Source organism: Suillus subaureus, assembly GCF_016647635.1.
Source record: "Suillus subaureus strain MN1 chromosome Unknown BJ212scaffold_14, whole genome shotgun sequence".
Lineage (NCBI taxonomy): Eukaryota > Fungi > Basidiomycota > Agaricomycetes > Boletales > Suillaceae > Suillus > Suillus subaureus.
This window is the reverse complement of record NW_024538570.1, coordinates 690,733-702,120: the sequence shown is the minus strand read 5'-3', so window position 1 is coordinate 702,120 and position 11,388 is coordinate 690,733. Positions and strand designations below refer to the sequence as shown.

General features: G+C 46.6%; 2 protein-coding genes across 2 annotated transcripts; one reads left to right on the top strand and one right to left on the bottom strand.

The window, feature by feature from the left end:
- Positions 1 to 63: 63 nt before the first annotated feature.
- On the top strand, positions 64 to 1,986 carry BJ212DRAFT_1299401 (uncharacterized protein; the record flags this gene model as incomplete). The annotated part of the gene is made up of 9 exons (XM_041332864.1): positions 64 to 252; positions 309 to 582; positions 743 to 793; positions 889 to 946; positions 1,137 to 1,380; positions 1,425 to 1,503; positions 1,525 to 1,584; positions 1,662 to 1,858; positions 1,948 to 1,986. The coding sequence occupies 9 exons, from the start codon at positions 64 to 66 to the stop codon at positions 1,984 to 1,986; spliced, it is 1,191 nt and encodes a 396-aa protein (XP_041193681.1).
- An 8,188-nt stretch (positions 1,987 to 10,174) lies between these two features.
- On the bottom strand, positions 10,175 to 10,735 carry BJ212DRAFT_1299400 (uncharacterized protein; the record flags this gene model as incomplete). Its single annotated transcript, XM_041332863.1, has 3 exons — positions 10,175 to 10,288; positions 10,334 to 10,546; positions 10,601 to 10,735. The coding sequence occupies 3 exons, from the start codon at positions 10,733 to 10,735 to the stop codon at positions 10,175 to 10,177; spliced, it is 462 nt and encodes a 153-aa protein (XP_041193680.1).
- Between the last annotated feature and the right edge of the window lie 653 nt (positions 10,736 to 11,388).

Below are 11,388 nucleotides of genomic sequence, written 5' to 3'. Positions count from 1 at the left end.
GTGCAAAGTCCTGAACAAGTCACAGGCCCAGCATTTTCTGATAATCCTTCTTCACATATTGCAATGACCATTTCTACTCTACAATCCTTATCAGTCAGCGCTTCTGGTTCATACTTGCAAAATCCTCTCCAGGCCTACCACAACAGCAATGGGGACTCTCGCGAGCCATGTCGTTCGAATCTGCACACCAGTCATCACACTACTAGTGGTATGTCCGATATATTGGAAGTTGTTGACAATTTCAATGCTATGGTGAGTCAGTCTTTCAATGTTTTCGTAAAATCTCAAAAGGATCAGCATTTCAACAGTCCATCAGAGATCCATCTGATGGTGAAGCAAACCTGATGATGGACCTTGTAAGAGCGAAGTGCAAAGTTTTCCAAGCTGAGAAGGCCCTCGCAGATTTGATACTACGAGAACATGAGGTTTTGTCAAGCTTGTTGAGATTCCAAGCTGAAACTGCAGGGAAGAGGTTGGATGATGCGGACCTTGGCCTAGGATATATGCGAGTTGCCTTCAAGAGGCACAGTTGGACTCCTCACACTCAGGCCCCTCTACCCGGACAAGGATGTTTGCATGCCGGTAAGCTTGTTATGATGGTACCCCAGGATGAACTGATGTCTGAACACATCACAGATAACTTAGAAAATGCATGGCATGTCACCACTCGGCTTGATTAATTCTGTTTGTTGTCAGTGCTTTCATCATTTTTTTCATATTCAACATACTATGCACTATGTAGATTCTTGTGATATCGTTTATATGTCCAAAATATATGTTGTTGCATTTGTTTGTAATTTTCAGCGCGCTAGTACTGCAAGTGATGTAAATATTTCGAAATATAGTATATACTACTACTAGTGTGATCATGGCACTTGCAACTTGAAGCCGAGATTGCTGTAATTGAGTCTACTACTGGTCAAAGCCTGGAAGAAACTGTGACTCTGTGAGTGACTGGAAGTAAGTGGTGCTGTAGCTACTGTATGCTGTGAGCTTTGTGTGTACTGTGAAGTTCTGTGGTTGGCTGTAGCTCGAATATAAATTTAAGTCTTCTGTAGACAAACTTGGTAGTTTGCTGATGAGCAGCTGAGAAGACTACATGCGAAGAACTGCAGGTGAGTTCATCAAATATGCAGGCACATATATGCATACTTACCTTCAAACGTGGTGCAGGAATGTCTTGATACTGCAATTTTCGATGTCATGGGGACTTCCATGGACACAATTGAGACTGATGATAGTGATGGGGGCAATGGTGGAGAAGATCTGCGAGAGGGTGAGAAGTTGCGATTTGTGTTTGGTGGTGACAAAGGAGTCCAAGCAATGCGCAACAAAAAGATTATTGATCATGCAGCCAATATTGTCTGGAATGAACAAAATGTGAGTGTTCAATGATCATCAAATACTATATAGAATTTGGAAAGGATTGTGATGCAGAGACTTGCACCCTCGGACACAAGGACATCATTGCATTCGCCAAAGACAAGTTTCTGAACTTGAAGGGTAAGTATGCTGAAGTCACAGACTCTTCTAAACGAGCAAAGTGTCAGAAACAGAAGGTGGTGAACAAGAGGAAGAAGCACTGTAAGCAGGTGTGTATATCCAAAATGAATGTGAACCTATTATATCACACCACCTACAGCTTTGCAAGGATTGAGCAGACCCATCAGTCATTGAAGCATACACCAAAGAATATGGTGCAGATCTGACACTTCTCTTGGAGACTGAGTACATGTCTGAAGAGTTATCAGAGCTCGAAACAGATAATGAGGAGGAGAAGAAGGCTCACCATAAGATCCTGTTGCAGAAAGCTGGCTTCATTGGGAGCGATGAAGAAGATGCTGTTGTGTGGGAAGTGGTTCGTCAGGAGTGGAGATCCAAGGATGTAGGACCGAAGAGACAAACTTACCCTTGCTGTCATTGATGTTACTGACTTTATGGTGTTAGTTCAATGACATCATGGAGCGGATCAACAAGATCAGGTGAAGGCTGTGTTGAGAAGCAAAGAACAAACGAGTCCATACTAAACGTGTCAACATCAGAACTATTAAAGACCACACACCTGAAATTCCAGTGTACCCATTCATGCTCAGCAACGACTGGCTGACCAAGTTCAACCAAGAGAATCCTGGCACTTCCCTTGATATCAAGACGTGCAATCCAAGAGGCTTTTGTTACAGTAACGGTTACCCCCTATCATTTTCTCTCGTTATCTTTCTCTGTATTATGTCATGACCGTACTTAACCGTGCCATCACTAGACTATTCTTTTCTTTTGCTTACTTGTGTATCACAGCGCGACCGCCTCGTGCCATCGTTAGCTGACATCATTTCTCTTATCTCTGACTCGTCTCGATGACGTCATTTCTCTTATCTCTGACTCGTCTCGATGATGTGTACGTACCGGCCCTAAAGCAGGCCTTACCTATATAAGCAGGGTCTTGTACTTAGCTAGACTTCACTTTAATCTACTAGGTTTTACCCAGAACATCCTTCGCTTAAGATCCCCAATCTTAAGCGTCTGTATCGATATTCAAGTCGGAGACACTCTCTCTGACTTGTCTTAAGAACCCTTACATTTGTAAGGTCACGACCCGACTTTAGACGTCACTCTTATCGAGTGTCTATTGTTGCGCCTATCCTAGTCGACCTACGGTTTACCGTAACAAAAGATTAAAGTCATTCCCACGACCCTCCCTATCAAGGAGGTTAACCAGAAACCCAGACGACCCTCTCCATCAGGGAGGTTAACCAGACCCAGCGAGAGAACGATAACGTTCCCCTGAAACCGAAACATCACTCGACTACACGTCAGGATGTCTACAATGACTACCACCGCCCCAGAATTGAAGGCCGGAGCCCCATCCACCTATGATGGAAGTCCCTCCCAAGCCCTACGATGGCTATATGCAGTTAAGGCGTACTTTGCGCTTAATGCTACCATCTATAATACCGACGAAAAGAAGGTCATCACCGCCCTTGCTTACATGACAGAAGGAAGCGCTATGGGCTGGGCGCTGACCTTCTATACCGAAGTTGATAACTCCGCCACTAAGGCTTACGGAACCTTCGCGAACTTTGAAACCAAGTTCAAAGAGGCCTTTGTACCAGCCGATGCCACCGGAACTGCCATGAACAAGCTCTGCACGTTAAAACAGACAGGCGACCTCGCATCCTATATCGCCAGCTTCAAAACGCTTGCCGCACAAGCAGCCGTGAAACAGGACGCTGTCCTTATTACATTCCTTAATGACGGACTAAAGAGGGGGATCGTTAACTCCGTCTACCAGATGGAAACCATTCCCGTAGATTTCGACAAGTATGTCACTGCCGTCGTTCGGTTAGACAGTAACTACCAGAGGGGAGCTGCGTACCGATCAAATCATCGTACCACTACCAAGCCATCGGGACAACGATACGTTCCCAGACCCTCCATCGACCGACACGATCCAAACGCTATGGAGGTAGACCGACTCACTGAAGTCGAAAGAAGTGACCACATGAAAAAGGGGCTTTGCTTCACGTGCCACCAGAAGGGGCACATGACTAAAGCATGCCCGCAGAAGAAGAAGATCCCTGTTCGCAGAGAAGAGATAAGCGACAGTGAAGAAGAAGATACAACAATCCGTCGTCTCACCGAGGATTTTTAATGTGGAAGACGGGATCGACGTCCGTATCTTCCGATGTACCCATAAGACTTGTACAGAGTATAGGAATAAGAAAGGAACTTCGTGTTCCCATTTCCCTAATCTCCAAGACACGTCTGAAAACCGTCGAAACAACAGCAGTCGTCGACTCCAGCGCCGCCGGAACCTTTATCTCAGAAGAATTCGTCAAGACTCATAACATCCGAATGCATAAACTATCGAAACCATTTCGGGTCACAACCGCGGATGGGAGTTATGCAAAGGGGGGCGCTATCACACGATATTGTGTCCTCATCGTCAAGATAGATGACCGATCAATGATCGGAAAGTTTAACATCACGCGACTAGGTCGACGTGATCAGATTTTACTAGGGATTCCCTGGCTACGCGCTATGGACCCAGTAATCCGATGGAAGGCAGAAACGCTAGAACTCTCTCGAACTGAGAAGAGCGATCAGATCGAGGAAGAAGTCGATCAAGAACAAAAGAAGAACAGACTACCTCCTCTCTTTCGAAAAAAGGAGACGAGAGAAGAACCAATCCCAGTTGTAGTGCTGCCGAAGGCGCCTCCTAGGGAAATGGTTGAACAAAGGCCACTGCATGCCACGATAGAAGAAATTGATGATGAAGAAGCAACCCCGTCAGCGTTGCCCGATCTAGACCCTATACCAGACGATGATGACGACTCCTTCGACACAAAGGATGATGTATGGACGACTGGTTACGCACCACCCATGCGAGAAATCTCCACCTACCATCTAGAAGATGATGAATTTCTAGTCGAATACCCTGCCGACGCTTCAGAACTCCGGGTAATCACCAACGTCTCACTTGACACCCCTTTGACGAAAGACGGGACTAGCATCGCAGAGCAACAACCCAAGATCACCCCCCTGACACCACCTGTTGAATACGCGAAGACAAGTAACAAAGCTCAGCAGTTTGCGCTAGCTGCCGGGCTCGAACAAAAGAGGAAATCATTCGAGGAACTCGTTCCCTCTTACCTTCACGACTTCGCCGATATCTTCGCAAAGGATGGCTTGAATCAGCTACCACCGGAACGACCTGGTATAGACCACCGAATAGAAACAAAGCCAGGTTTCATTCCTAAAACGTCTAAGGTGTACCCGCTATCTGAAAAGGAGCGGACAGCGGTTAAGGCTTTTATTGACGAAAACGTTCAGAAAGGGTTTATCTCCGAATCGAAATCACCACAAGCCAGCGGTTTCTTTTTCGTAGGAAAGAAGAGTGGAGACCTCCGTCCTTGTCAAGACTATCGGTATATCAATGAGTGGACCGTTAAGAACGCCTACCCACTCCCACTGCCACTCTCCCTGGTCGCTCGGTTACATGGTGCCAAATATTTTACGAAGATGGACGTCCGGTCTGGATACAATAACATCCGCATTCATCCGGAAGACCGATGGAAGGCTGCCTTCACCACAGAATACGGGCTTTTCGAGCCCAACGTCATGTTTTTCGGTCTTTGCAACTCTCCGGCCACTTTCCAGGCGTACATGAATAGAACGTTCCAACAGGAAATTAATGAAGGATGGCTCATCATATATATGGACGACATTCTCATATTCTCCAACGACCTCACTTCCCATCATAAATGTACCCGACACATCCTTGAAAGAATTCGACAAGAGAAACTCTTCCTTAAACCGGAAAAGTGCACGTTCGACGCGGAAGAAGTAGAGTACCTTGGGATGATCATTCGCCCTGGATGCGTAGCAATGGACAACGCTAAGACCAACGGTATTCGGGATTGGCCTACCCCCACTTCGGTGAAAGAAGTTCGGTCGTTCTTGGGATTCTGCAACTTCTACCGAAACTTCATTTCCCATTACTCTGACATTGCCAGACCATTAATTGATCTTACCAAGAAAGACATTAAATTCCTTTGGACCGAACGATGCACGTCCGCGTTTTCTGAACTGAAAGAATGCTTTTTAAAGCAACCAGTCCTCCGCAACCCTGATCCCGCCAGACAGTTCGCGGTTGCCACCGACGCCTCCCTAGTTGCCACCGGTGCGGTGCTACTCCAGACGGACGATAATGGTGTCTATCACCCTTGTGGATATTTGTCTCAGACGTTGAACCCTGCAGAATGAAACTACCAGATCTTTGATCGTGAACTCCTCGCGGTCATTCGCGCGTTGACCGAATGGCGTCATTATTTGGAAGGAAATCCCCATCCTGTCATTGTATTCACCGACCATAAGAATCTCCTTTACTTCAGGACAGCCCAGAAGTTGACCCATCGCCAAGCACGATGGCAGTTAATCCTGTCATGCTATGACATTGAGCTGCACCATGTTGCTGGAACTAAACTCGTCGCTCCTGATGCCCTTTCCCGTCGCCCCGACCATGGATCAGATTCCGCCGACGATAATACCAATGAAACCCTTCTACCAGATTCTATGTTCGTCCGACTTCTTGACGTTGAACTCATGACCACCCTGGTGAACCCCGATCCCTCCGACCCTGACCCCATCTTCACCGCCGCCTCTGATGCCCTGGATGGCATGTCCCTTCCTCCCATGAAATCCGCCCTCTCCGATTGGAAAATCACTGACGATATCCTTTATTACAAGGACCATGCCTATGTACGCCCCGCCGGCCAACGCCTCATTTTGGAACGATGCCATGACCACCCCACTGCCGGCCACCCTGGCCGTTTCAAAACAGAGGAGTTGGTTAAGCGTGATTTTTGGTGGCCCGCTATGGGCACCTATATTCGTAAATACGTTGAGGGTTGTGCTCTTTGTCAGCAGATGAAATCCGATACTCATCCGACGACCCCCCCCCTTGTTCCCATTCCTTCTGTCGCTGCAGCCCCTTTTACTCAGGTCTCGGTCGATCTTATCACGGACCTTCCCCCCTGTGCAGGTTTTGATTCTGTCATGGTCGTGGTCGACCATGGGCTTATGAAGGGGGTAATTCTCATCCCATGTACCAAAACCATCACCTCTGAAGGAGTCGCCAACAAATTCTTCAAATACGTCTACAGGCGATTCGGCCTACACGAGAAAGTCATTTCAGATCGCGGTCCACAATTCATATCCAAGTTCTCCCAGGCCCTTGCCAAACTGCTGAAATACGATATAGCGGCATCGACCGCCTACCACCCCCAGACTGACGGACAGACAGAATGGCTCAATCAAGAGCTAGAAATGTATCTTAGAATCTATTGTCGAAACAACCCCGAAAACTGGGTAGAGCAGCTCCCTATGGCGGAATTCGTCCATAATCATCGCAAACATGACTCTCACAATGCATCCCCATTCTTTCTTATGATGGGATACGAGCCACGAGCCCTTCCGCATGTCCTCCCCAGTTCTACAGTTCCAGCCGCAGAAGACAGACTCCGCATGCTCCAAAAGTCCAGAGAGGAAGCACTCTCTTGCCACAACCTTGCGATGCAACGAATGGCAGAAAGAACTCATGGGCAGAAGTATCACCCTTGGAAAGTTGGAGATAAGGTTTGGTTATCCGGGAAGAACTTAATCACACAGCTACCTTCGCGAAAACTCGCCCCCAAACGATATGGCCCATTCCTAATCACCGCCGTCCTATCCCCCATCACATTCACACTCCGATTACCACCCCAGTGGAAAGTTCACCCCACGTTCCATGCTTCCGAACTATCGTCCTATCACGAGACAGAGATTCACGGACCGAATTTCCACGATCCACCCCCTGACGTCATTGATAACGAAGAAGAGTATGAAGTTGATGCGATCTTATCGCACAAAGGAACGGGTAAAAGAAGATGCTATCTTTTATCTTGGAAAGGATACTCATCAGCCAGTAACGAGTGGGTTCCAGAAGAAAATCTCGGTAATGCCTCCGACGTCCTTGACGCCTATAAAAAGGCCCACGGATTATAGACTCTTCCCCAGAATGTCCCACCTCGAACGACTACGCCTTTGTATACTCCGTATTCAAGAACTCACAGCGGCTATGGACAACGTTACTGAAGGAAACGCCCACCCCCTAACAGTTCTCGATTATCAGACCGCCACCGCCGCTAACCTTGCACAACACGCATCCCCCTCTGAAATATCACCACCTGCTTCGGATTCCACCCTCACTCTCACCGACGACTCCACCCTCACAGACTACTTCTCGGTCATTGACCAAGTCGAAACCAGTGCCCTGTTCGAATCCGCTATTACCTCGCAGCAGTACACTATTGAGATAGACCGTCTCCTCGGAGAAAAAGGAGCAATCTCTAGCGGCCTCATAATTAGGATTATCAGAGATGCCAGCCTCATTGAACGCACCGCCGCGCTTCTTGATGATGAACGTCATCAAACTATCTTTCGTCACCTCCACATATGCATTCGTAATACCGCAATTCGTCTTCTTCCAGAAGACACCAGGGACGCTATCAGAGAAGCCATCCATATCGTCACCGAACGAATCGCTCTCGACCCCATCGCTAGACCACCATCACCCCATGTCGCCATTCCCGTACCACCGCCAGCTCCTGCTGCCACTACCGTGGAGCATCAGGATAATAATATCCCTCCTATTGCCGTACTTAGTGTACCAGCTTCTCCTTCACCTGACCCAGTCGTACGAACCACGCGACGACTCCCGCTCAAACGAAGGTCGTCCCGCCTCGCTGCCAAACGAGCCGTATCCGTCTCCCCCACCAAATCACCACTCAAACGATCATGATCACCATCTCCCCCAAACCAGTCCTCATCCGTCACCATCGTAAAAACGTCACCGGTCGACAATGTCGTATGTCGTAACTGCCGCATCGCTGGTCATCGACACAAGAACTGTCCCGCATATTACTGCAGAGTCTGCAAAGAATACGCGCCTGGTCACCTGTCAGTCTTTTGTAAAGACTTGAAGGGAGAAGCGGTCATTCCATTAGTATGGACTGACGTCGGTTTTTATGACGCACTTGCTTGTTGGGAGATTGAGCAAGACGCCATCGCTCACGCTGAGCATTTGGCGCAACCCCTTACAATCACGGAGGAACAAGATGACCTCCTCGATTCCAACTACGACGCAGACCCCGTCTACTGGGCTAATCAAGATATGTGAAGTCGGTGACTTCATCGCTAAACGAGGGGTAATGTTACAGTAACGGTTACCCCCTATCATTTTCTCTCGTTATCTTTCTCTGTATTATGTCATGACCGTACTTAACCGTGCCATCACTAGACTATTCTTTTCTTTTGCTTACTTGTGTATCACAGTGCGACCGCCTCGTGCCATCGTTAGCTGACGTCATTTCTCTTATCTCTGACTCGTCTCGATGACGTGTATGTACCGGCCCTAAAGCAGGCCTTACCTATATAAGCAGGGTCTTGTACTTAGCTAGACTTCACTTTAATCTACTAGGTTTTACCCAGAACATCCTTCGCTTAAGATCCCCAATCTTAAGCATCTGTATCGATATTCAAGTCGGAGACACTCTCTCTGACTTGTCTTAAGAACCCTTACATTTGTAAGGTCACGACCCGACTTTAGACGTCACTCTTATCGAGTGTCTATTGTTGCGCCTATCCTAGTCGACCTACGGTTTACCGTAACAGCTTTAGACCCATAGACAATCAGCCAGACACTCAAGAACAAGATAACCATGGCCCTGGCATAACTCCCAAATACAGTGGTGGAGAAGCGAATCATGGTGATGATATGGATGATGGTGACATGTAGGATACACTGCCTTCTTTCTTGCTGTTCTGTGTGTTGTGCTGCTGCATTGTGTCATGCTAGAAAATTGAAACTTCCTATATTTGCGTTCATTTGTGTTGAACTCGTGTGATGAATGACGCTAAGTACTCACTCAACTAAGCCAAATCATTACCCACATCTTCTGTACCATTTCATCATTTTTCTTTGTGATTGACACTCGACAGACTTGGGAGATCAGGTGGGATGGCAAAATAAAAAATTGAGGACCATCAACTGTTGGATCAAGGAAGACTTCATGCTCCCACAACTGAACTTCGAGCTCCAGACTGCAAAACAATTAAAAATGTCCAACATATGAATGAGTTTACTTCACTATTTAACCCAGTCCCTCATGTTGACATTTAGCTTCTCTTTGAGCCACCTGATCTTGAGAAGGGTTATCTCTCGTGATATGTGATGCTGTGCATGAGATATTATAGACATGACTTGCCCAACATAACATCTGCCTCCAATATCAGCTTGTATGAGAGAACTTGATGCATTATTCAGTGAGGAAGATGGAAGGATGCGACGTCCATCAACAACGATGTGCATGAAAGTTCGAGCACGGCTATTGAGGAAATTTGGGTCAATTGTGTTGGTTGATGCTGCATGTGAGACAACTTTTGCGTTAGGGTACAAGGATTCATAGAACTTCATCAGGTGGTCTTGCTGCTGCCGAGAGAGAGTTGTGAAAGCAGAGGCACCAAGTGAGAAATGTGCATCAACTAGTAGATCCCCATCAGGTCAGCATCTAGGGCAACATGCATTGGAATGACATACAATCTTCTGTGGCTTGATCCATTTCATGAGCAAGAGAGGCTACCATCCGCGTGTGTCGCCATCAGTGGCCAAGATAATTCTGACAGCTTCTGACAGCAGCTCATCCTCGGTCGATGATTCTTGCATGTCAGATGCAGCATTTAGATTTGCAAGCTAAGGGAAGAATAAGGATTAAATTTGATTTTAAATATGACATACCATATCACACAATGCAACATACTTCTGGAATGCACACATGGATGTAACTTCAATCTCGCCATTGCTGTGATTATTCATCAAGTAACTCTTGAGGACTTTGTTCAAGCGCTCGAAGAGAAACATCCAAAAGTTGTACACAGGTCTGTAGTCTTGTAGTTGATCGAAAATATAGGTTACCCAATGATGCGTGGGCTTTACATCATCAGGGTAAAGCTAGCAGCCCATGTGTGATCATACTGGACATGCTTAGAGAGTACCTCAGCACACCTCGAGATATTCCATAAGGTAGTCACAGAGCAATTCCTTGGCGTGTGGAATATCAGCATCTCTGAAGGAACATCTGAGGATGATTTTGAGAGCTGCAGCAAGTTTCAAAAAATTGTCAGGAGCCAACAGATGCATCTGAGGAATGGGCTTTGTTGATGGTTTGTCATCACCCTTTTTCGCTTTTCCAGCGGTGAGACAAATGAGTCATTATTTCTCTCTGTTCTCCCAGGACGTTAATGCTTTCTTGTATGTAGCATTGACCTTTGGGTACCACTCCTGCCATAGAAACGGTATCTTCCAGGTAGCAGAACTAGAATTAGCCTAGCCCTGTCATATGCCATTCTGGACTCTCAACTCTAAATCCGCTTCTCTGGATATCCGGATCTCAAATGATCTGATCTATCTTTATCTCCCTTCCAGAATCCAAACCCTATATCAGCGCCCAACTCCATTTAGACTGCCCCTGTCTCCAGACTCTGGTTAACCATGTTTCCCTTTTGATTATTGATCCATTACATACATTTCATTTCCAGTGTTCATTATTTGTGATCCATCCTACTTACTAATAGACTCTGCATATGCTTCATACATAGCCTTTATGTTTGCTGACTGATTCCTATATGATACCTACAGTATATAAATCTCCTGTAACTCTCAGAAATACTCCAGTTCGAATATCATCTTAGTTCCTGCTCATTCCTGTGTCCTCTGGACTTGAGATAAGTCTCTTGTCATATTCCAAGTCTTAGGATTGCATCCTAGACTACATTTCTGACTCTACCTTAAAG